Source organism: Chiloscyllium plagiosum, unplaced genomic scaffold (assembly GCF_037043375.1).
Source record: "Chiloscyllium plagiosum isolate Xiang-an unplaced genomic scaffold, Cpla_swu_hap1 HiC_scaffold_14, whole genome shotgun sequence".
Taxonomy (NCBI): Eukaryota; Metazoa; Chordata; class Chondrichthyes; order Orectolobiformes; family Hemiscylliidae; genus Chiloscyllium; species Chiloscyllium plagiosum.
The window spans coordinates 4,343,016-4,367,810 of NW_028270152.1; the positions used below are offsets into that span (position 1 = coordinate 4,343,016).

General features: G+C 48.0%; 2 protein-coding genes and 1 pseudogene across 4 annotated transcripts in view; 2 read left to right on the top strand and 1 right to left on the bottom strand.

Moving 5' to 3' along the window:
* The window catches only part of tmem43 (transmembrane protein 43), a 33,704-nt gene extending 19,333 nt beyond the window's left edge, over window positions 1–14,371 (top strand). The window contains exons 9-12 of the mRNA XM_043707561.2: window positions 899–973; window positions 9,301–9,402; window positions 10,399–10,516; window positions 13,713–14,371. Coding sequence (XP_043563496.2) covers window positions 899–973; window positions 9,301–9,402; window positions 10,399–10,516; window positions 13,713–13,912 — 495 coding nt within the window. The 3' untranslated portion in view covers window positions 13,913–14,371. The remainder of the gene's footprint in view (window positions 1–898; window positions 974–9,300; window positions 9,403–10,398; window positions 10,517–13,712) is intronic.
* The window catches only part of xpc (xeroderma pigmentosum, complementation group C), a 49,097-nt gene continuing 38,659 nt past the window's right edge, over window positions 14,358–24,795 (bottom strand). For 2 of the 3 annotated variants that reach the window (XM_087994048.1, XM_087994049.1), the window contains exons 13-17: window positions 23,650–23,819; window positions 21,825–21,918; window positions 19,928–20,017; window positions 18,147–18,346; window positions 14,358–14,933 (exon numbers count right to left, since the gene is read on the bottom strand). In XM_087994048.1, coding sequence (XP_087850174.1) covers window positions 14,915–14,933; window positions 18,147–18,346; window positions 19,928–20,017; window positions 21,825–21,918; window positions 23,650–23,819 — 573 coding nt within the window. In that variant the 3' untranslated portion in view covers window positions 14,358–14,914. Of the gene's footprint in view, window positions 18,347–19,927; window positions 20,018–21,824; window positions 21,919–23,649; window positions 23,820–24,795 lie in introns of all 3 variants that reach the window. The other variant, XM_043707558.2, reaches the window with a different exon arrangement.
* Window positions 22,696–22,874, top strand: LOC122559280 (U2 spliceosomal RNA; annotated as a pseudogene).

A 24,795-nucleotide genomic window follows, 5' to 3' on the forward strand; every position in this document is an offset into this window, starting at 1 on the left:
AAATATAAAGAAAGATATTATTTCACACACAGTTATCTGAAATTAAATGTGAAATCTGACATGCTTTCTGACGGATAGAGAGATTAGAACCTGACATGATTGTGTAATTTTATCTCAGTCTTTGGGATCATTTCCCATGGCCAATCCACCCTAACCTGCAAGCCTTTAGACTGTGGGGAGAGACTGGAGCACCCGGTGGAAACCCACGCAGACACGGGGAGAATGTGCAAACGCCCCACAGACAGCCGCTCAAGGCTGGAATCGAACCCAGGTTGCTGGCGTCATGAGGCAGCAGTGCTAACCACTGAGCCACTGTGCCACCCATAGACCTAATGATCACCAGTCTTGCATATAACTGCTCTGTTATTTTTTAGGTAGTTTTGAAATCAAAATGAGGGATTGTAAAGTGATAGATTCTCAGTTGGCTGTGAGGTCTCTTGTCACAAAATCACAGAATTGTTATAGTGCAGCAGGAGGCCATTTGGCCCATTGTGCCTGTCTGTACTGACTGATGAGTAAGCATCATGGCCAGGTACCAATCTCCTGTCTTTTCCCCATACCCTCACACATTATTTCTGTCTGAATGATCCAATGCCCTCTTCACTATTTTGTCAGATTAAGGTTACAGGCTATCTCTCCGAGACAGCCTAATGTCTTGGGGCTTGTTTTGAGTGGACTGGCTGGAACAGGTGATTGTGGTTCCTTCAGAATTGCCAGCAGCAAATGTCTGCTGTGTTGTGTGTTAACCTCATTGAGAGTTTGAGGCAGGCAGAGTCTTTGTTTTTAAAATTCCGTTCCAACTTGATATTGCCCTTTAGATTGGTTTCTGAGAAGGGCCTCGATTCTCATCAGTCGAGATGGTGGCGTCACAACCATCTTTTACTCCTTGTTTTCCCAGGTCGGTGATCTTCGTGTTTCCTTCTATTACGCAGGGCTCAGCGGAGAGTGGTCTTTCATGGGCCGACCAGATGTGGTAAGTTCTCTCCTCCGTCGCTCAGTCTACCTTTCCACTTGCTCTTCCTCTCACTCTTGTCTCCTTCCCCCTCTTCACGTTAGAGTCAAAGAGGTGTGCAGCACAGAAACAGACCCTTCAGTCCAACTTATCCTAACCTAATCTAGTCCCACCTGTCAGCACTTAGCCCATATCCCTCCAAACCCTTCCTATTCATATGCTCAGCCAGATGCCTTTTAAATATTGTAATTGTACCAGCCTCCACCACTTCCTCTGGCAGCTCATTCCATACACGTACCACCCTCTGCGTGAAAAAGTTGCCCCATAGATCCCTTTTAAATCTTACCCCCTCACTCTGAACCTATGTCCTCTAGTTTTGGATTCCCCCCACCCCAGGGGAAAAAACTTTGTCTATTCACCATATCCATGTCATGATTTTATAAATCTCTATGAAGTCACCCCTCTGCCTCCGACGCTCCAGGGAAAACAGCCCCAGCCTGTTCAGCCTCTCCCTAAAGCTCAAACCCTCCAACTCTGGCAACATCCTTGTAAATCTTTTCTTGTTGCCCCAGGCTGGCCCAGCCTCTCAGTGTTAATGACACGACTGTTTAATGATTTTTTCCTTCAAACTCACTGAGGGTTCAAGTCCCTCAGACCCTGGGATCAGTCACCAGCAACACCCCACAAAAAAAAACTCTTGGCATCATTCAGGTCTGACATACCCAGGCCTTGTGCTTCCAGGAGCCTCATCACATCGGGCAAGTTCCAGTTTAGATGCCCCTGGCTTTGGGATTGCCTCCTAACCCAGTTCCTCATTCCCACAAGGACCTACTTGGCTTCAGTTTCTGTCTCCATTTTCCTCACCTTCCCTGTCCCCACCATCACTGAATCAATAAAATCTGAAAGACTACCATACAGAACATCTGCGTTCTGTCCACAAAAAAGACCCTGAGCTTCCAGTTTCCTGCCACTTTAACCCCCCACCCTGTTCCCTGGCTGAGACCTCTGTCTCGGGTTTATTGCAGTGCTCCAGTGAAGCTCAGCACAAGCTGGAAGAACAGCACCTCATCTTCCACCTGCAGCCCTCAGGACTCAATATCAATAACGTTAGAACCTGAGCACCTTCTGTCATGTCCTTAGCCACACACCCAAACACCAAACCTTGTGATCACATGGTCTGCTAGGCACTAACCCATTGTTAGTCACTAACAGTCCCCATTAACAGCTACACACCGTTGTAGCCAGATTGTTACTCTTTGTCTCTGCAACTGTCCCCTTCTTCCTTTGGGCTCTATCCCCACCGATCTTTTACTCCTCCCCCCTCCCCCCCACCCTACCTTCTGCATAAAAAGCAACTCTTTCCCAGCTACCTTCCGTTCCGAAGAAGGGTCACCGGACTCTGATTTCTCTCCACAGATGCTATCAGGCCTGTTGAGCTTTTGCAACAACTTCTGTTTTTGTTATCACTGAGTCGGTGGTGGGCAAATTATTGGAGAGGATTCTGAGAGACAGGAATTATGATTGTTTGGAAAAGCAGAATTTGATTAGAGGTAGTCAGCATGGCTTTGTGATGTGACAAAACACATTTGAAGATAGAGCAATGGATGTGGTATATATGGATTTTAGTCAGGCATTTGATGAGGTTCCCCATGGTAAGCTCATTCAGAAAGTAAGGAGGCATGGGATACTGGGAAACTTGGCTGTCTGGATACAGAATTGGCTAGCCCACAGAAGACAGAGGGTGGTGGTAGATGGTAAGTATTCAGCCTGTAGCTCGGTGACGAGTGGTGTTCCACAGGGATCGTTACTGGGACCGCTACTCTTTGTGATTTTTATAAATGACTTGGATGAGGAAATGGAAGGGTGGATTAGTAAGTTTGCCGAAGACACGAAGATTGGTGGAATGGTAGATAGTATGGAGGGCTGTTGTAAGTTTCAGTGGGGCATTGACTGGATACAGAATGGGGTGATAAGTGGCAAATGGATTTCAACCTGGAAAAGTGTGAAGTGATTCATTTTGGAAGGTTGAATTTGAATGCAGAATACAGGGTTAAAGGCAGGATTCTTGGCGGTGTGGAGGAACAGAGAGATCTTGGGGTCCCCATCCACAGATCTCTCAAAGTTGCCACCCAGGTTGATAGGGTTGTTAAGAATAGACAATAGGGGCAGGAGTAGACCATTCTGCCCTTCGAGCCTGCACCACCATTCAATATGATCATGGCTGATCATCCTTAATCAGTATCCTGTTCCTGCCTTATCTCCATAACCCTTGATGCCACAATCCTTTGAGAGCCCTATCCAACTCTTTCTTAAATGAATCCAGAGACTGGTCCTCCACTGCCCTCTGGGGCAGAGCATTCCACACAGCCACCACTCTCTGGGTGAAGAGGTTTCTCCTCATCTCTGTCCTAAATGGTCTACCCCATATTTTTAAGCTGTGTCCTCTGGTTCGGCACTCGCCCATCAGCGGAAACATGTTTCCAGCCTCCAGCGTGTCCAATCCTTTAATTCAGGTGTGGTCTCACCAGGGCCCTGTACAGCTGCAGAAGAACCTCTTTGCTTCTATACTCAATCCCTCTTGTTATGAAGGCCAGCATGCTATTAGCCTTCTTCACTACCTGCTGTACCTGCATGCTTACCTTCATTGACTGATGTACAAGAACACCCAGATCTCTCTGTACTGCTCCTTTACCTAAATTGATTCCATTTAGGTAGTAATCTGCCTTCCTGTTCTTGCCACCAAAGTGGATAACCATACATTTATCCACATTAAACTGCATCTGCCATGCATCTGACCACTCACCTAACTTGTCCAGGTCACCCTCTAATCTCCTAACAGCCTCACCACATTTCACCCTGCCACCCAGCTTAGTATCATCAGCAAATCATCAGTTATTACTGTTTTAAAAAATTCTCAAGGTCAGGTTCGTAGGAGAGTAGTCTGACACAGAACAAACGACCAAGAGGCGAGTCTGCTAGAATATGGGCATTTTATTCCCTGCAGCGTCGCCACAACCAACGGGTCTGGCTTATACTCACTCTACATGTTACCGGAACTGGGAGCCGTCAGTTCTCGTAGAGCGGTTGCCAACAACCCACGCTCGGCGGTTAAACGTAACCCCGGAGCAGACTCACCGAACTGGAGACTTTTCCAGCTGATATACTCTTTTCCAGATATAAACATTCATGTGAACAGCAGAGCAAGGCTAAAAAACACATTCCATTCTGGTTACATACAGATAAGAAGATTCACACGGGAAGGTGTGTAATAAGATTCACACGGGACTAAGCAACACCTCCATTCCGGTTAGATTCACACATGTATTGGGACATAATTTTTAACCGTTTCACCACATTCCACTGCTTGGCCCAATACATGTGTTACATTATGCTTAATTCAGTTCAATTCGTTTCAGTTAATTTCAGTTCAGTCAATTCAGTGTAATTCAATTCAGCTCAGTTCAGGTCTGTTCAGTTCAATTCAATTGTGTTCAATTCAGTTCCGTCCATTTCAATTCAATTTAGCTCAGTTCCATTTTGTTCCGTTCAATTTGATTCACTTCAGTTCCACTCAGTTCAGTTCAGTTCAATCCCATTCAATTCTGTTAACTCCGCTTCAGCTTTTTGGACATGCCCACATCCTCCGCTGTACCCCAGGCAAGGGGTTCTTCGGCAGGACTGGGATCCTCTCTCAAACAAACTGCCACGTACATGCCCACATCCATGCCATCCCGGGACGGTCGGGACCTCCACAGTTTGTTCTTCTGGTTTCTTAGTCTTTTTCCAAAACATTGTTCTGTATCAAAATCTCTCCTCAATTGCGATTGACCCTGCTCGCAGCGCCAAATGTTTTAAAAAATTCTCAAGGTCAGGTTCGTAGGAGAGTAGTCTGACACAGAACAAACGACCAAGAGGCGAGTCTGCTAGAATATGGGCATTTTATTCCCTGCAGCGTCGCCACAACCAGCGGGTCTGGCTTATACTCACTCTACATGTTACCGGAACTGGGAGCCGTCAGTTCTCGTAGAGCGGTTGCCAACAACCCACGCTCGGCGGTTAAACGTAACCCCGGAGCAGACTCCCGGGTCTGGCTTATACTCACTCTACATGTTACCGGAACTGGGAGCCGTCAGTTCTCGTAGAGCGGTTGCCAACAACCCACGCTCGGCGGTTAAACGTAACCCCGGAGCAGACTCACCGAACTGGAGACTTTTCCAGCTGATATACTCTTTTCCAGATATAAACATTCATGTGAACAGCAGAGCAAGGCTAAAAAACACATTCCATTCTGGTTACATACAGATAAGAAGATTCACACGGGGAGGTGTGTAATAAGATTCACACGGGACTAAGCAACACCTCCATTCCGGTTAGATTCACACATGTATTGGGACATAATTTTTAACCGTTTCACCACAATTACTAATACCATCTTCTATATCATTCACATATATTGTAAAAAGCTGCGGTCCCAGTACTTATACCTGCGGTACCCCGCTGGTCACTGCCTGCCATTCCGAAATGGAGCCGTTTATCACTACTCTTTGTTTCCTATCAGCCACCAACTTTCAATCCAAGTTAGTACTTTGCCCCCAATACCATGCACCCTAATTTTGCTCACTAACCTCCTATGTGGGACTTTATCAAAAGCTTTCTGAAAGTCCAGGTACACTACATCTACTGGATCTCCCTCGTCCATCTTCAGAGTTACATCCTCAAAGAATTCCAGAAGATTAGTCAAGCATGATTTCTCCTTCATAAATCCATGCTGACTCTGACCTAACCTGTTACTACTATCCAGATGTGCCGTAATTTCATCCTTTATAATAGACTCCAGCATCTTTCCCACCACTGAGGTCAGACTAACTGGTCTATAATTTCCTGCTTTCTCTCTCCCACTTTTCTTAAAAAGTGGTACAACATTAGCCACCCTCCAATCCGCAGGAACTGATCCTGAATCTATCGAACTCTGGAAAATAATCACCATCGCATCCACGATTTCTCGAGCCACCTCCTTCAGTACCCTGGGATGTAGACCATCAGGCCCCGGGGACTTATCAACCTTCAGACCTAACAGTCTCTCCAACACCAAATCATGGCAAATATAAATTCCCTTAAGTTCAGGTCCTTCAGCCACTGTTACCTCAGGGAGATTGCTTGTGTCTTCCTCAGTGAACACAGATCTGAAGTACCCATTTAATTCTTCTGCCATTTCTTTGTTCCCTGTAATATATTCCCCTGTTTCTGTCTTCAAGGGCCCAATTTTAGTCTTAACCATTTTTTTGCCTTTCACATACCTAAAAAAGCTTTTACTATCCTCCTTTATATTTTTGGCCAGTTTACCTTCGTACCTCATTTTTTTCTCTGCGAAGGCATATGGTGAGTTGGCTTTCATGAGCAGGGGGATTGAGTTTAAGAGCTGCGAGGTTATGCTGTAGATCGATAAAGCCCTGATTAGACCACACTTGGAATATTGTGTTCAATTCTAGTAACTTCATTATAGGGAGGATGTGGAAGCTTTAGAGAGGGTGCAGAGGAGATTTCCCAGGATGCTGCCTGGACTGGAGGGCATGTCTTATCAAGAAATGTTGAGGGAGCTAGGGCTTTTTTCATTGGAGGGAAGAAGGATGAGGGGTGTCTTGATAGAGGTGTACAAGATGATGAGAGGCATAGATAGAGTGGATAACCAGAGACTTTTTCCCAGGGCAGAGATGGCTATCATGAGGGGGCATACTGGACTATTGCAGCGAAGTCCCGACTGTCCAGCCGTACTCCTGCTGCTGCCAATGCACTTGGTCTAATCTGCAGCAGCAGTTCTGATTCCCAATGTCCCGGCACTCACTGGTTTGCAACTTCACAAAAGCTCACTTTCATAACCAGAAACTTGTGCTCAGTTCTCTGCATGGCCTTGCCCTGCCTTATCACTTCATCAGTTTCAGTCCCATTACCAAACCCACGCCATCTCACTCTCCCTCTCTCACCTCCTCTAGAGACTTAAGCACATGATCCAGGCTGACACTTCAACAGCATACTGAGAGAGCTCTGGACTGTGAGGGTCAGTGCTGAGGGAGTGCTGCACTGTCAGAGGGTCAGTGCTGAGGAGTGCCGCACTGTCAGAGGGTCAGTACTGAGGGAGTGCCGCACTGTCAGAGGGTCAGTACTGAGGGAGTGCCGCACTGATGGAGGGTCAGTGCTGAGTAAGTGCCTCACTGTCGGAGGGTCAGTGCTGATTGAGTGCCACACTGTCAGAGGGCCAGTGCTGAGGGAGTGCCGCATTGCCAGAGGGTCAGTACTGAGGGAGTGCCGCACTGTCAGAGGGTCAGTGCTGAGGGAGTGCCGCACTGTCAGAGGGTCAGTACTGAGGGAGTGCCGCACTGATGGAGGGTCAGTGCTGAGTGAGTGCCACACTGTCAGAGGGTCAGTGCTGAGGGAGTGCCGCACTGTCAGAGGGTCAGTGCTGAGGGAGTGCCGCACTGTCAGAGGGTCAGTACTGAGGGAGTGCCACACTGTCAGAGGGCCAGTGCTGAGGGAGTGCCGCACTGATGGAGGGTCAGTACTGAGGGAGTGCCACACTGTCAGAGGGTCAGTACTGAGGGAGTGCGGCACTGTCGGAGGGTCAGTGCTGAGGGAGTGCCGCACTGTCGGAGGGTCAGTACTAAGGGTGTGTTGCACTGTCGGAGGGTCAGTACTGAGGGAGTGCCGCACTGTCGGAGGGTCAGTGCAGAGGGAGTGCGGCACTGTCGGAGGGTCAGTGCTGAGGGAGTGCCGCACTGTCGAAGGGTCAGTGCTGAGGGACTGCCGCACTGTCGGAGGGTCAGTGCTGAGGGAGTGCTGCACTGTCGGAGGGTCAATACTGAGGGTGTGCCGCACTGTCGGAGGGTCAGTGCTGAGGGAGTGCCGCACTGTCGGAGGGTCAGTGCTGAGGGAGTGCCGCACTGATGGAGGGCCAGTGCTGAGTGAGTGCTGAACTGTCGGAGGGTCAGTACTGAGGGAGTTGCCGCACTGTCGGAGGGTCAGTGCTGAGGGAGCGCCGCACTGTCGGAGGGTTGGTGCTGAGGGAGTGCCGCACTGCTGTAGGGTCAGTGCTGAGGGAGTGCCGCACTATCAGAGAGTCAGTGCTGAGGGAGTGCCGCACTGCTGGAGGGTCAGTGCTGAGGGAGTGCCGCACTGTCGGAGGGTCAGTGCTGAGGGAGTGCTGCACTGTCGGTGGGTCAGTGCAGAGTGAGTGCCGCGCTGTCGGAGGGTCAGTGCTGAGGGATTGCCGCACTATCAGAGAGTCAGTGCTGAGGGAGTGCCGCACTATCAGAGAGTCAGTGCTGCGGGAGCGCTGCACTATCAGAGGGTCAGTGCTGAGGGAGTGTCGCACTGATGGAGGGCCAGTGCTGAGTGAGTGCTGCACTGTCGGAGGGTCAGTACTGAGGGAGTGCTGCACTGTCGGAGGGTCAGTACTGAGGGAGTGCTGCACTGTCGGAGGGTCAGTGCTGAGGGAGCGCCCCACTGTCGGAGGGTCAGTGCTGAGGGAGCGCTGCACTGTCGGAGGGTCAGTGCTGAGGGAGTGCCGCACTGTTGGAGGGACAGTACTGAGGGAGTGCTGCAGTGTCGGAGGGTCAGTGCTGAGGGAGTGCCGCGCTGTCGGAAGTCTTCTGTGAGAGCCCTTTGTTCACTTTGATCACTCGGTTCCTTCCTGTATATTTAACAAAGCTTTCAGTGTTTATCTTGATATTATCTGCAAGGTTACCCTTAAAGGTATCCCTGAGGAAGGGCTTTTGCCCGAAACGTCGATTCTCCTGCTCCCTGGATGCTGCCTGACCTGCTGCGCTTTTCCAGCAACACATTTTTGATCTCCAGCATCTGCAATCTTCACTTTCTCCATGTTACCCTTAAAGTTTATTTTCTCCAACTTTATATGTTTTGTTTCTGATTGTTGGATTTTAAAACTTGCCCCTTTCCGTTGGTTTACTGATTATGTTTGCCACACTATATATTTTTTTCTTTCAATTTGATGACAACCGCAAAACTATATCTTTGTTCCTGATTTAAGTGAAATTAAATTCCACCCAGTGCCGTGATGGGATTTGAACCCACGCCCCCACATTATTCACCTGGGCCGTTGGATTCTTATTCTGTTGACATTCCCACTGAGCCATTTGTTTTCCCCAGCTCAGTGCCAGAGCTCTGACCAGAATATAAACTCAACAAAACTGGTGCCCCCGTCCCCCCCGTGGCTCTTACTGTGGGACAGGGGGAAGGGGATTGTGCACCTGACGCACAGGAAGATCCTGTTTGAGCTGCTGCTTTGTGTTTGGGCAGGGTTTGTTGACCAGATCTCATGTTGCTGCTCTCTGCAGGTGACTGTCGTGGCACGTCAGCAAGGGGACCAGCTGCTTCCGTACCAGACACAATCTGGGAACGTTCTGGAACTGTTGTATGAGGAGTCACTGTCTGCGACGGTCAGTGTTGAATTGATAATTGTTTGACCTTTGTAGTTTCTCAGCTGCTGGGTCGCGTTGCTAGGCAGGTTACAACCAATTAAGGGCTACGGGGAGAGTGTGGGTAAGTGGAGTTGAAATGCCCATCAGCCATGATTGAATGGCGGAGTGGACTCGATGGGCCGAATGGCCTTACTTCCACTCCTATGTCTTATGGTCTTAACCAATCAGATTCATGCCACAACCTACACTGATGTGAAACTCCCAACACCCCCTTCCCCCACCCACTTTATCCTGAACTTACTCTTTAACCACTATTCACGTTTCCCACTAATCCTTTCTCCCTCACCTATTCATCAGGCTGTCCTAAAATACATCTCTACCGTTCACCCCCCTGCCTCTGGCCATGAGTCCCACGTTTGATCCCCACTCTTGGGGTGAGAACCTTCGTCCTGAACTCCCAATGGATTGATGAGTGACTGTCTTACATTAGTGACCCCTTGGGGTGGCTCTTACACAGATACAATTCGATGTCCTACAGCCCTGTACCTCAGGGGCCTCTCTAGCTCAGTGAGAGTGAGAAGGCTCGAGGTAGGAGAGGGTGGTGGGGCTGGGGCCTTTCTGGAATGAAGATGCTCTCCACTGTTAAAGGCCATGGAGACGCGCTCCCTGAATAGTTTTGCAATTGGGGGTAAGTAGATTAAGCGGATTAAAGATTACTGCAGTTGGATGTGAATGCAGGATTTGTAATCAACTCTGACCTCATGGACAGGGGGAGAGGCCTGGACGGGCCAAATGGTCTCCACCTGATCCAATTGTGGTCTGTCCCCCAGTGGGAGAGGGTGTCTCTGAGGCTGGGAGTGAGGGAGTGGGAGTGGGCGAACGGGCTGGGGACAGGTGAGGGTCCAGTACATCGCAGTGGGAGAATGAGCAATGAAATGCCCCATGAAGAGGCAGTTTAGACACTGAGGAAGCCGCTGGATGAGTTTCTGAGCAATGATCTTCCCCATCCCACAGGAGGTCTTTGAAAGGGAACATGCTGCGAATTCGATGCTGACCTGGGGATTACGGTTTGCTGGTTGGATGCTGATGTTCCTCGGCATGAAGCTCATGACAAAGATTTTCCACACAATCGGTGAGCTGGGGGCTCCTCGCTTCACTTTAAATTATTGAACTTTCTTCTGCTGTGAATAACCACCGGTAACCGGGGATTGCCTCGCAACTGGGATCAGCTAGCAACCAGCGGTTGCCTGGTAACTGGCGACCAACTGCTAACCAGAGAGGCACGGTGGCTCAGTGGTTAGCACGGCTGCCTCACAGCACCAGGGACCCAGGTTCGATTCCTGCCTCTGGTGACAGTCTGTATGGAGTTTGCACATTCTCCCATGTCTGCGTGGGCTTCGTCCCACAGTCCAACGGGTGCATTACCCATAGTGTTCAGGGATGTGTGGGTTAGGTGCGTTAGTCAGGGGTAAATGAATAGTAATAGGGGAATGGGTCTGGGTGGGATACACTTCGGAGGGTCAGTATGGACTTGTTGGACCAAATGGCCGGTTTCCACACTGTAGGGATTCTGGGACTGCCTGGTAACCAGGAATCACCTAGCAACCAGGATCAGCTGGTAACCAAAGATCGCCTGGTAACTGGGGATCACCCAGTAACCGGGATCATCCAGCAAACAGGGATCAGGTAACCGGGCCTATCCAGTAGTGTAATTGGATTATCCGGTAACTGGGATCAGGTGACTTTCTCAGACTGTCGATAGGAGTTGTATTTATCTTTGTGTCCTCCCTGTTTGGTTCACGTGATATTGTAATGCAGGAACTGGAGACCCTTCGGCCCCTCACTGCTGTCTCACTATTCATGGTTGACCTGCATCCTAATCCATTTACCTGCTTTAGTTTTATACTCATTAATGCCTTGGTCTAATCTAAACCTATCAATCTCCATCCTGAATATTGAACAGGAAGGATTGGTCTACATTAGGGCTGGGGCGAAGGGTAGAGGAAATGCAACACAATAATTATCACTGGACAAAAGATACTAAGGAGATTACTGGGCTAAATGCTGCTGGGTTAAATGTGAGGTGATGTACTTTGGGAAGAATAACAGGAAGGCAGAGTACTGGGTCAATGGAAAGATTCTTGGTAGTGTGGATGTGCAGAGGGATCTTGGAGTCCATGTACATAGATCCCTGAAAGTTGCCACCCAGGTGGATAGTGCTGTTAAGAAGGCATACGGTGTGTTCGGTTTCATTGGTAGAGGGACTGAGTTCTGAAACCACAATAATCATGCTGCAACTATACAAAACGCTGGTGCGGCCGCACTTGGAATATTGTGTACAGTTCTGGTCGCCCCATTACAGGAAGGATGTGGAAGCATTGGAAAAGGTGCAGAGGAGATTTATCAGGATGTTGCCTGGTCTGGAGGGAAGGTCTTATGAGGAAAGGCTGAGGGACTTGGGTCTGTTCTCATTGGGAAGAAGGCTAAGGGGAGATTTGATAGAGATGTACAAGATGATCAGAGGATTAGATAGGGTAGACCGTGAAAGACTTTTTCCTTGGATGATGACGTCAACTTGTATGAGGGGACATAACTACAAATTGAGGGGTGATAGATTTAAGACAGATGTCAGAGGCAGTTTCTTTACTCAGAGAGTGGTAAGGGGGTGGAATGCCCTGCCTGCTAATGTAGTTAACTCAGCCACATTAGGGAGATTTAAACAATCCTTAGATAAGCACATGGATGATGATGGGATAGTGTAGGGGGACGAGCTGAGAATAGTTCACAGGTCGGCACAATATTGTGGGCCGAAGGGCCTGTTCTGTGCTGGATTGTTCTATGTTCTGTGTTCTCAGGACATGATTCTGTGCAGGATTCACACTTGCCAGTCGGTAAAAAAAAGACAGGAAACTATAGGCCGGTTAACTTAACATCTGTTATTGGGAAAATGTTAGAGTCTATTATACAGGATGTAACAGCAGAGGATTTAAAAATACATAATATGATCAGGCAGATTCAGCATGACTACATGAAAGGGAAATACTTTCTGATAATTTATTAAATGTTTGAGAAGGAACAAGCAGGATAGATAAAGGGGAAGCAGTTGATGTAATATAGTTGGACTTTGAGAGTGTTTGATAAGGTATCACATATTAAGCTATTAAAAGGAAAGAAGTATACATTAGCATGGATAGAGGATTGGCTAACAGGAGAGAGTTGGGCAAAAGGGAGTAGTTTCAGGATGGCACCCTGGTCATCCTGGAGTGCCATGGGGATCAGTGCTGGGACCACAATTATTTATAGAATATATTAAAGACTGGGATGAGGAAAGTGAGTTGTCAAGTAGCCAGGATTGCAAATTACATAAAAATGGGTGGGAAGGTTAGTGGTAGAGGTTCTGCAGAGGGGACATAGACGGGTTAAAAGAGGGGGCAAAATATTGGCAGATATAAATCTTGTCAGTAAATGTCAGCTCATGCACTTTGGCAGGAAGAGCAGAGCAACTGAATATTATTTAAATAGAGAAAGACTGCAGAAAGCTACAGATCAGAGTAATTTGGGAGTCCTTGTGTATAAATCACAAAAAGCCAGCATGCAAGTTCACTGCATAAAAGGAAATGCCAGCCTTTATTTCAAAGTGAATAGAGCTACAACTGTACAAGGCCCTTATCAGACCACAGCTGGATCATTGTGAACAATTTTGAGCCCCTTACCGAAGGGAAGATAGACTGCGATTGGAGGCATCCTAGACCAGGGTCACTCGACTGATCCCAGGGATGGAGGGACCCTCTTATGAGAGGTTGAGTCAGTTGGACCTATAGCATTGGAATATAGACGGTTCAGAGGTGACCCTGTTGAATTACACAAGATTCTTAGGGGGCTTCGCAGGGGAGATGTGGAGAGGTTGCTCCCCCTTGAAGGTGAGTCTAGGACCAGAGGGCATCATCTTAGAATAAAGGTCACCCATTTAAGATGGACATAAGGAATTTCTTCTCTCGGAGAGCAGTGAATCCATGGAATTCTTTAGCACAACCCAACCGTGGGACTGGGTTATTAAATCAATTTAAGATTCGGGCACTGTTTTAATTAATAAGGAATCAGGGTTTAAGTTTAAAAAGGCAGGAAAGTGGAGTTGAGGATGATCAGATCAGCCACGATCTCACTGAATAGCAGAGCAGACTTGATGGGCCAAATGGCCTATCTCTGCCCCTATTTTTAATGGTGTAACCTTGCTCCTAAACCAGAGGATGTGGTGCTGGGATCTGGCGAGGTGAGCGGTGATGTTTTGCCGATGCTGTTTTAAACACTGCCTGTCTTTCCTCCCACAGTGGACTGGGTCCCAATCATCCGGGACTTGGTCAGCCTGGGCCTGACTGTTTTCGCTGGGTGTGTCGCCACGTCGTTGACACTACTGACTATAGCCCTGGGCTGGCTCTTCTACCGCCCCCTGGTGGCCCTGCTCCTGGGCTGCTTCTCTCTCGTGCCCATCCTGATTGTGAAGTCCCGTGACCGCCCAAAGATGCTCTGAGCTTAGAGGAGAAGCAGACATTGGTGTGTGCCCTCTTTACTTCCTTTCTCAACTGGGGCTGACAAACAGCTGTCTTCAAAAAAAAAAGTAAACCCCTGTTATTGTTCACATCACTCCCTGTACCTACAACAATCCTGAGACACAAGTGGGTCATCTATAATGTTCTCCTTTGGCCTGGTCACTCTCGTTGAACTCCTCCTGCAATAGTCAAGCTCAGATTGCCTGATTCTTGAGTTTGCATTTGTACCTGTCACTGGCCCAGAGTAAAAATGTTTGTTGTTAAAATTTGAGACGTGAGTTTGCAATAATCTGTCAGCATGAGACTGTGATCAGTTTGCCTCTCTGCCAATGTGCAGTCTGATAAGGTTCTAGTTTGTGTTTGAAGGGTTTGATGAAATGGAACTTCTTTTGTTACAAACAAATATATTTTTGAAATAAAACACCGCCAAGTTGCATTGATTTATTGACTTAGAGGATCACTTCATTAAATACAAATTAAGATCATGCAGATTAGAAGCAGGAAGAGGCCATTCATGTTGTGGTTCTGTTCGCCGAGCTGGGAATTTGTGTTGCAGACATTTCGTCCCCTGTCTAGGTGACATCCTCAGTGCTTGGGACCCTTCTGTGAAGCGCTTCTGTGATCTTTCCTCCGGCATTTGTAGTGGTTTGTATCTGCCGCTTCCGGTTGTCAGTTCCAGCTGTCCGCTGCAGTGGCTGGTATATTGGGACCAGGTCGATGTGTTTGTTGATAGAATCTGTGGATGAGTGCCATGCCCACCCGCTGGCTGAAGAAAGTTCTCCTCATCTCCGTTCGAAGGTAGGGAATTGATCGCTCTGATCAATCAATACCTCCATTATTATTGCATCACATGATTGTCAGGCTGGGAGAAGGTGACCTGAATGACCTTTCGTCTTGTTCCTGTGAATTACCTTGACACTATAAGCGAGCCTTCAGTCTTTCCCTGATCAATAAGCCTTTCACCAGCAGCTTCCAGTTTCCCATTACACGCTGCTCTCGTTTCTGTTCAGAAAATACAATCAGTACATTTTATTCAAACGAGCTGAAAACAATTACAGCTATTTATTTCTGGATTGTTCAGTACAGAGATCAAATCCCTACATTTCAAGAGATCCACATGATCACAAAGCAATCAGCTAAAGAGTAGAGCTACCTCTACACTGTCCCCCAATCAAACACTCCCAGGACAGGGACAGCATGGGGTTCTATACAGAGTAAAGCTCTTACATCGTGCCACTATACGTTTTCTTTCAAACGAGAGTTCTGATCCTTTGACATTTTGTAATCTACAGGAGTAGTATGGTTCCATATCCAATTGCTGTAAAAATGTAGAAACTGGGAGATTGGCAGTTTCTTCATGTCCATCTATCAATCACATCATCCTGAACCCAACCATTAGAATGCATCCTAAACATCAAACCTCAATGGAATCTAATCCCAGGACTACACTGTCCTTGACAGTTAACTCTAAAATCTCCTAACTTTATGGTGAGTCTGCCTGTCTGTAGGCCCTCCAAGGACAATTTACTGTCTGCCCCGTGTTTATGCAGAGTCAACTCTCTTAGTCATTGAAACATTAATTGCTGTCACTTAAGATGCAGATGAGGACTTGCAGTGTTTTGTTTTCATTTCACTCGAGAAGCTCAACATTACAAAGGGCAAAGCAGCTTGATCACCCACTACCCTCCAGTTGTCTACCATTGGAAACAGGAACAGGAGTAGGCCATTCAGCCCCTCAAGCCTGCTCCAACATTCCTCACATCCACCTTCCTGCCCTTTCCCCATAATCCTTGATTCTCCAACCTATCTCAGCATTAAATGTCCACAAGGACTCTGTCCCCACCACTCACTGTAGCAAGGAGTTCCAAAGACACTCAACCCTCAGAGAAGAAATGCCTCCCCATCTCAGTCTGAAACTGATGCCCCCTTTATTCTGAGTCTGTACCCTCTGGGCCCAGACCCTCCCATGAGGGGAACCATCCTCTCAGCATTGACCCTGTCAAGCCCCTTAAGAATCCGATATATTTCAGTGAGATCACCTCCCATTCTTCTAGAGTGAGTAAACTGCCAACCTGTTAGTCTTTGCTCATAACACAATCCCTCCATTCTGGGGATTATCCTCGTGAACCTTCTCTGAACTACCTCCGGTCAAATAATACCTTTCCTTAAATAACGCAACCCAAACTGTTCAGTGCTTCAGATGTGGGCTCCCCAGCACCTTGTACAGTTGCAGTATAATACTCTTATTCTCCAACCCCTTTAAAACATAGGGCCAACATTCACTGACCCTTCCTGATTACCTGCTACCCATTGTGCTGTGCTAGCTTTCTGTGTTTCATGCACAAGTTTCCCCACGTCCTTTTGTGTTGCAGCTTTCTGCAGTTTTTTTCTCTATTTAAATAACATTCTTCTTTTGTTTCCCATCCAACATGAATAACTTCACATTTTCCCACATTATACTGCATTTGCCAACTTTTGACCCACTTATTTAACCAGTTAATATCTCTGTAAACAGTTTGTATCCCTCTCACAATCTACCTTTGACACTGACGTTGGTCTGAGCATGGCAATGAATTTAATTACAAATCAACACTTTATTTTCCACAAAGTAGGTACAAAACCAATAGTACAGGATATACAGAGATCGCAAACTGGATTTAGTGGTTCTTAAAAAAAAGTTTCAGAGCTTGATTTTTTTTGGCAGTGGGAGCTGGGAAGAGAGACCTTTGTTTTGAATTAAAAATCATTTTCATGCAACAACCAGTTAACTTGCAGAATAGAAAATAACATGTTCTGGTTCCATAGCAGATCCTTGCTTGGTTATTGTAACTGTTTGGGAAGATTTTAGCCCCCACCATAGGCAGAGGGTCGGGGTGTGGTGGGGGAGGACAGGGGCAGATAGCTGGGACTGCTGACCGTCTACTGAGTGATTCCTTTTGGAGATGGTTTGCTCATGCAGTTAGGCTGAGAACAGGATTGAGGATTCTGCTGTGAAGTTCACTGCAGTGGAATAGCCTGTCAATATGCACTGCCAAAACATGAAAAAAATCTGACTGTTGGCAAGCTGAGGTAGTGGAGAGGTGAGGGAGCTCAGACAATGAGCAGGGCCTCAGGGGGTAGATACACACTGAACAGTGACTAAATGGAGAGATATTAAAAAGTCTTCTGTTAAATGATACTCTCACTTGGTTTGTTTGTTTTCCTATATTTTTCCTTTTAAGGCTCAGCTCTCTGCTAATGCCCTTTGCATTATCACACGTTATTCTTCAATGTTAGCAGCTCCTTCAAACATGCTCAGAAACACACATGGGCGTGTGCAAATGAGTACTGCCTGGGAGAAATGAGGAGCTGCTTGACATTGCACACTGATCACTCTGTCACAATCCAGAGATCAGCCAGAGACAGCTCCCTGTCCTTGAGAAAGGTGACCACAGTGCGGCCACTCCAGAGCCCAGCTGTGCAGTGGTGGAAAATTCAACTTAGCCTGTTTCCAGCTACAGCAACAACACTGCACTGCACTGAGCCTTCATTTCAGATTCAACTCAATTCCCAGAGCAGCTTTCGCAAACAGCCACCCTTAGCATTTGTTCGTTTCCATGCACATTCAGAAGGAGGAACAGAACCTGGTCTTTAACAGCTAGTCACAGTTGGGATTTCCATACAAAGGAAGAACTGGAATACAGTGCCAGACCTGCTGAGTTTTCCCAGTAATTTCTGCTTTAGTAACTGGAATGCAGTTTGTCCACTTGGGCTTCGTAGCTCAGCACTGGATGAAGGGGATCTCTGGTGAGTGAGATAACCTCTGGTTAATGACTCTTTGCTGGGGGTGTCAGCTGTGCTGGCAACTTGACCAATGGGTTTGAAGCACAGACCCACTGCCTTCTCCCCTCTGCCAGAGTCCCTTTCCCCCCCTCCGCCAGAGTCCCTTCCCCTTCTCCGCAGTCTCTCCAGGCTCCCAGCTCCTGAACAAAGAGGGTTTTCCGTCTAATCTGTGCAACTAAGACTAAAAAGCAACTACTGGAACCTTGTCCTTAAGGCAGGGGGTGTTCGGAGATACTCTAACTATAGGGTGCCCTGAGCAGTCTCCAGGGCAGCCTGCCCCTGAAGGGGAATGGGGGGGGGTGGAGGGGTTTATGTACCCCCATTCTTTGGTTACAGGTGAGACAGGAGGTTCCTCCCTCTCAAACCATGTTCTGGGCAGTCACTGGCTCTCACAGCTTCTCGAACGGGAAGAGGTGTTTCTCTTCTGCTTTCTTCTGTTTCCTGCTCTTTGCCGTCCCCTTCACTGTCTCCTCCTGCCGGTTCAAGGGCCACGAGACGGTCGCGTCACTGACTGAGGTGGAATTACTGTCAGCTTTCCCATCGAGTGAGCTGCCCCTCCCCACATCCGGAGATGAGTTCAGGGCAGCGCCGTCCTGAGCAAAAACCATAAAACAAAAGGTGTTAAAAGATTTGGATTTCTGTCTACAAGTTTGTTCAAGTTATGCTGAACTTGTATCAAACCTCGTCACTATCCCTCCGACAGCGCGGCGCCCCCTTGGCACTCTCCCTCCGACAGCGCGGCGCCCCCTCGGCACTCTCCCTCCGACAGCGCGGCGCCCCCTCGGCACTCTCCCTCCGACAGCGCGGCGCCCCCTCCGACAGCGCGGTGCTCCCTCGGCACTCTCCCTCCGACAGCGCGGCGCTCCCTCGGCACTCTCCCTCCGACAGCGCGGCGCCCCCTTGGCACTCTCCCTCCGACAGCGCGGCGCCCCCTCGGCACTCTCCCTCCGACAGCGCGGCGCCCCCTCGGCACTCTCCCTCCGACAGCGCGGCGCCCCCTCCGACAGCGCGGTGCTCCCTCGGCACTCTCCCTCCGACAGCGCGGCGCTCCCTCGGCACTCTCCCTCCGACAGCGCGGCGCTCCCTCGGCACTCTCCCTCCGACAGCGCGGCGCTCCCTCGGCACTCTCCCTCCGACAGCGCGGCGCTCCCTCGGCACTCTCCCTCCGACAGCGCGGCGCTCCCTCGGCACTGTCCCTCCGACAGCGCGGCGCTCCCTCGGCACTGTCCCTCCGACAGCGCGGCGCTCCCTCGGCACTGTCCCTCCGACAGCGCGGCGCTCCCTCGGCACTGTCCCTCCGACAGCGCGGCGCTCTAAAGCAGAAGGCATCTCACCACCAGCTACTGAAGGGCCATTGCAGATTGACAACAAACACTGGCCCTGTCAGAGATGCCCACATCCCATGAATGAATAAGTAAAATTTCATGATGGGGTTAGGTTCAAACATGAGCAAAGACAGATCTCACAGAGGGTCATCAATCTAAGGAACAGGCAGCAACTGAGATCAAGAGGATCCAGAGCTTGGGGCGCGGGCAGCTGAAGGTACAAGCCCCAGTGCTGGAGCAGTTTTAACATGACGACTCAGAGTCTCAATGAGAGGATGCAGAGATCTCAGGGTTGGGGTCTGGTAGAGGAGGGGGGGCAGGGGCAGGGTGGGGGCACCTTGAAGGGATTTGAAAATGATGATTAATGAGTGGATAGTGCTTGGGAGGAGCTGGTGACTGGAGATCTATGGTTTTAAACATTCTCCACTGGGGTTTTGCTCACCTCACGTTTGGGACTGTCGTGTCCTCAAAGACCAGAGGATAAAACTGTCAGATATAGGAGCAGAACTGTGCCATTTGGCCGATCGAGTCCATCAATGGATTATGGTTGATATGTTTCTCAACCCCATTCCCCTACCCTTCATCCTGTGACCTTGGATCCCTTTACCAGTCAGGAACCGATCTATCTGTGTCTTAAATCACTCAATGCCTTAGTCTCCACAGTTCTCTGCAGGAATGTGTTCCACAGATTCCCCACCCGCTGGCTGAAGAAAGTTCTCCTCATCTCCGTACGAAGGTAGGGAATTGATCGCTCTGATCAATCGATACCTCCATTATTATTGCATCACATGATTGTCAGGCTGGGAGAAGGTGACCTGAATGACCTTTCGTCTTGTTCCTGTGAATTACCTTGACACTATAGCGAGCCTTCAGTCTTTCCCTGATCAATAAGCCTTTCACCAGCAGCTTCCAGTTTCCCATTACACGCTGCTCTCGTTTCTGTTCAGAAAATACAATCAGTACATTTTATTCAAACGAGTTGAAAACAATTACAGCTATTTATTTCTGGATTGTTCCAATCAATCAGATGCAAGATGTCAGTACAGAGATCAAATCCCTACATTTCAGAGATCCAAATGATCACAAAGCAATCAGCTAAAGAGTAGAGCTTCCTCTACACTGTCCCCCAATAAAACACTCCCAGGACAGGGACAGCATGGGGCTAGATACAGAGTAAAGCTCCCTCTACACTGTCCCCCATCAAACTCTCCCAGGACAGGGACAGCACAGGGTTAGATACAGAGTAAAGCTCCCTCTACACTGTTCTCCCACCAAACTCTCCCAGGACAGGGACAGCACAGGGTTAGATACAGAGTAAAAATTGCTCAATGCTTTTAGAATGGAAGTAAAACTCCCATGATACCATCCCCGTCAATCACTCCCAGGTCACGTACAGCACAGGGTTAGACACATAGTGAAGTTTCCTCTACACCGTCCCAACCAAACCCTCCCAGGACAGGGCAGAACAAGATTATATTCTTTTAACCTGAAAGTAAAACAGTCTTTACTCTTTTAAACTGAAAATAAAGCTCCCTTGCCACTGTCTCTATCAAACATTCCCAGGACAGGGACAGCACGGGGTTAGATATAGAATAAAGCTCCCTCTACACTGTCCCCATCAAACATCCCCAGACAGATAAAGCAAGGGGTTAAATGTGAAGTAAAGCTCCTTATACTCTTAAATTGAAAATAAAGCTACCTCTATCCCAACCAAACACTCCCAGGACAAGGACAGCACAGAGTTAGATACAAAGTAAAGTTTTATAAACTGTATGGTTGTTTTTACATTTAGTATTTTCTCTCACTCACTGGTGTGAAGTCTGGGGAGTGTGAGACAGATTGAGATTTCACAGTTTGTGTATGTTTTGAGCTGTAGACTTCCTCTCATTGGGAAGTGGACAGGGATTACTGAGCTCAGCTCTTGTCAAACTCTTGAGGAACTTGGGAACAGCTTGCTGCCACTGGTAGGCAGGTTGGCCCACTGAGCCCCTAACATCTCCTGATTGTCCGCAGCCTTAATTTAAATCACCCACTTGTTACAAACCTTTCCATCGATTGAAAATGAAGCATGCCCCCGACTGCGAGACCAAACTGGCCGAATTTGCTCAATATGTCTGAGGGTGATGCAAATGTAAATGCAGTGAAATTCTGGGAGTAACCTGAATACGAGTGGCTTGTGTTACATGACTGAAAGATGTGCCTCTCTGTCTGACGGAAGTGACATACAATTAAACAATATCAACAAGCTCAACTACCTTTGATTAACCCTATGCTTTTGCAATGTTTTCCGTCTGGAGTCACTGACAGGATCCAGACCAATAGTACAATCCAGTCCAGGAATTTTCACTCGCAAGTGAGGGTGAGCGGTGGTTTTCTATTGGGATGGCCAGAACTGGACTGAACCATGATGCAAGTTACAGATATATCCAGCGCCCACACAATCCAAAACACCGTATGCCAGCCCTGATAGCGTTGATTGGAACCAGGATCCCACTGGGGGCGGAACCTACCTCATGTACCCACGCGACGACCACTGCTGGACAACCTTTTCCCGAGGGAATCCTGAAAATGGGGACAGGCAGGCCCCAGCATTTCACCTTTGAGACTGGCAACAAGACATCAAAACCCCCAGGGTCAAATGACTGGCCTTTGCTTTAACTGTTGATATGTGTCCTGGACCCTGGAAAACCATCAATGTTCAGCTGTCCCTCACTTGTTACCCACCTCCCGTTCAGGAACACCTCACCTTTTGTTCTCTTCTTGCCATTTCGGCCTCTTCTTCCTGACAAGCTGCCAACAGGATCTCCACATGTTCTTCACAGACAATATATCCGTCAATGCTGGGAATGGAGGGTGGTGAGGGGTCAGGTTAAGAAAAGGAGGTTATTTGGATTATTTTCAGACATTTGTATAGAATAACAGAACATGTACAGCACAGGAACAGCCCACTCAGCCAATCTGCTCCAGGCTGGCGTATCTGCTCCACACAAGTCCCCTTTCACCTTTGTTTGTCTCACTGTCTCAGCAAATCCACTGATTCTTCTCTCCTCCCTGTATATTTCCAGTTTCCTCTTAAACCAGCTGTGAGAACAGCCAAAGACAAACAGCTTGGAGCACTTTTTGTGACAATGAAAAGTATAATTATAGCACTTCTTAAAACCTATGGCAAACACAAATATTTCTTGGTCAATTCAGTAAGGGGATAATCGCTTTAATATTTCCTTTGTTCATCTCTGTCTCTCAGAGACTGTGAATCAATGCATTTGTATCAAATTATCCAAGTGACCTCAGCATTGCTGGGGCCAGAATTGGATGGATTCTCAGAACTTGAAGGGCTGTCACAGGACTGTAGACTACGAACTAAAGTCACAGAGCTGTATAGCACAGGAAACAGACCCGTTGAACCAACTCGTCCATGCCAATCAGATATCCCAACCTAATCTAGTCCCATTTACCAGCACTTGGCCCATATCCTTCTAAACCCCTCCTATTCATATAGCCATCCAGGTGCCTTTTAAATGCTGTAAATGTACCAGCCTCCACCACATCCTCTGGCAGCTCATTCCATACACGCACCACCCTCTGCATGAAAACATTGCCCCTTAGGTCCCTTTTAAATCTCTTCTCAGTCTTTTGGCTCGGAATATGTGTCACTTCTGTTCTTATCAGTTTAATCGCTGATATCTCCCAAACGTGGGAGTGTTTGTATTAAATGGATTTTTGGAGCAGGGAGATGGGTTAAAAAAAATGGGTGGCACAGTGGTTAGCACTGCTGCCTCACAGCGCCAGAGACCCTGGTTCAATTTCTGCCTCAGGCGACTGTCTGTGTGGAGTTTGCACATTCTCTCTGTGTCTGCGTGGGTTTCCTCTGGGTGCTCTGGTTTCCTCTCAGTCCAAAACAAAAAGTGCAGGTTAGGTGAATTGGCCATGCTAAATTGTCTGTAGTGTTAGGTGAAGGGGTAAATGTAGGGAATGGGTCTGGGTGGGTAGCGCTTCGGCGGGTCAGAGTGGACTTGTTGGGCCGAAGGGCCTGTTTCCACACTGTAAGTAATCTAATTTAATCTAAATTTTTCCCCTCTCACCTTAAACCTGTGCCCTCTAAACCTGTGACTCTCTTACCCCGGGAAAAAGACCTTGCCTATTTACCCTATCCATGCCCCTCATGATTTTACAAACCTCTATAAGGCTATCTCTCAGCCCATTTACAGTAAGTAAATAGATCTTCTCAAAGATCCATCCCACCCTGGAAACGTTTTGCTACAACCTCTACCATCGGGGAGAAGGTACAGAAACCTGAACACACGCACCAGCCGGTTTCGAAACAGTTTCTACTCTGCTGCTGTTAGAATACTGAATGGACTCACAAACTCTTAGCATTCGCCTGTACCTGTGTTTTTGTTTTTGCTGTTGTTTACCTAGTATTTACTATCTATGCTGTTTAACTCGGTGATCTGCCTGGATTGCTCACAAGACAAAGCTTTTCACTGTGCCTCGGGACACGGGACAATAAATTCAATTCAATTCAAGTTTGCTGATGTAGCAGTGTTGAGAAAGGGCAAGCTGCTACCTACATGGGGTGTGAATGACCCGAATGGAAATCAAATCCAACCACGGCCCCTGCACAGTCGATGTTCAGCTTCCGGGCCACTCGGTTGATGTTGGGGACCCTCAGGAGCTTGCAGCCTCTGGGAAGCATGCAGGGCTTGAAGAGATAGACATTTCCAAATTCATTGCGAGGGACCTTAAAAATAACAAGAGCGATGAGAAAATCAGTATCGCCATTTAAACCAAATACGATTTTTTAAACAACGCTCTTCATCTCTCTTTGCACTATCCTCAGCTCCTGAGTGACATGTCTTCCTAGGAACATACAGATGGTCACTGAGGCTGTCTGCACCTCTCACTGGAGTGGCCATTATCTAGCTGTGAATCGAGACAGAGAGTGGAGACAAGCTATTTGGCCATGGAAGCCATCGCTGCTGAGTCTAATCACGTTGGCAACCTGGTAGGTCATTTAGCCCCTTGAGCTTGTTCCAATAAAATCAGGAGGTGGATGTGCTCGTTTTGGACTGGGGTGAATAAGGTCAGAAGTCAGACGACACAGGGTTATAATCTGACAAAGAAGCAGAACTCCTAAAGCTTGTGATTTCAAATAAACCCGGTGTGGTCTGACTTCTGACAATTAAAATCAGGCTGATCTGGTTGTGGCCTCAACTTCACTGCGTATCCCCATCCACTTTATCAGCCTGGCTAGGTAAGCAGTCTACCTCTGCCTTTAAGATATTCAACAACTGCACCCCCACTGATCTCGAGGAAAGAGAATTCCACTATTGAGGGAAGGCAATGGCCCAGTGGTATTATCACTCCACTATTAATCCAGAAACCCAGGTGCGGACAGTCTGAACAGTCCCAGCCTCCCTTCAGGTGCTGGGTCTCCTGAAGCTTCAGTTGCTGGGGGTTACACACTGAAGGGAAGGTCCATTATAATATTTGAAAGACCAGCCTGCCTCCTGTCCCATCTTTGTGGATTTTGAAAATTCTGACCCAAACCCCTAAACTATAAATTTCTGAGGTTTGAAATTCCCTTCAACCTCCCTTGTCTAAACACCTGTCCTCTACACTCAGCTGTTAGTCAGGCCTGGCTTTCCCCCCTCGCACAGGGAGCACCCTGGGTTCAGCTCTCAGTTCACTGAACCCCAGCACAGAATTCCGTCCGG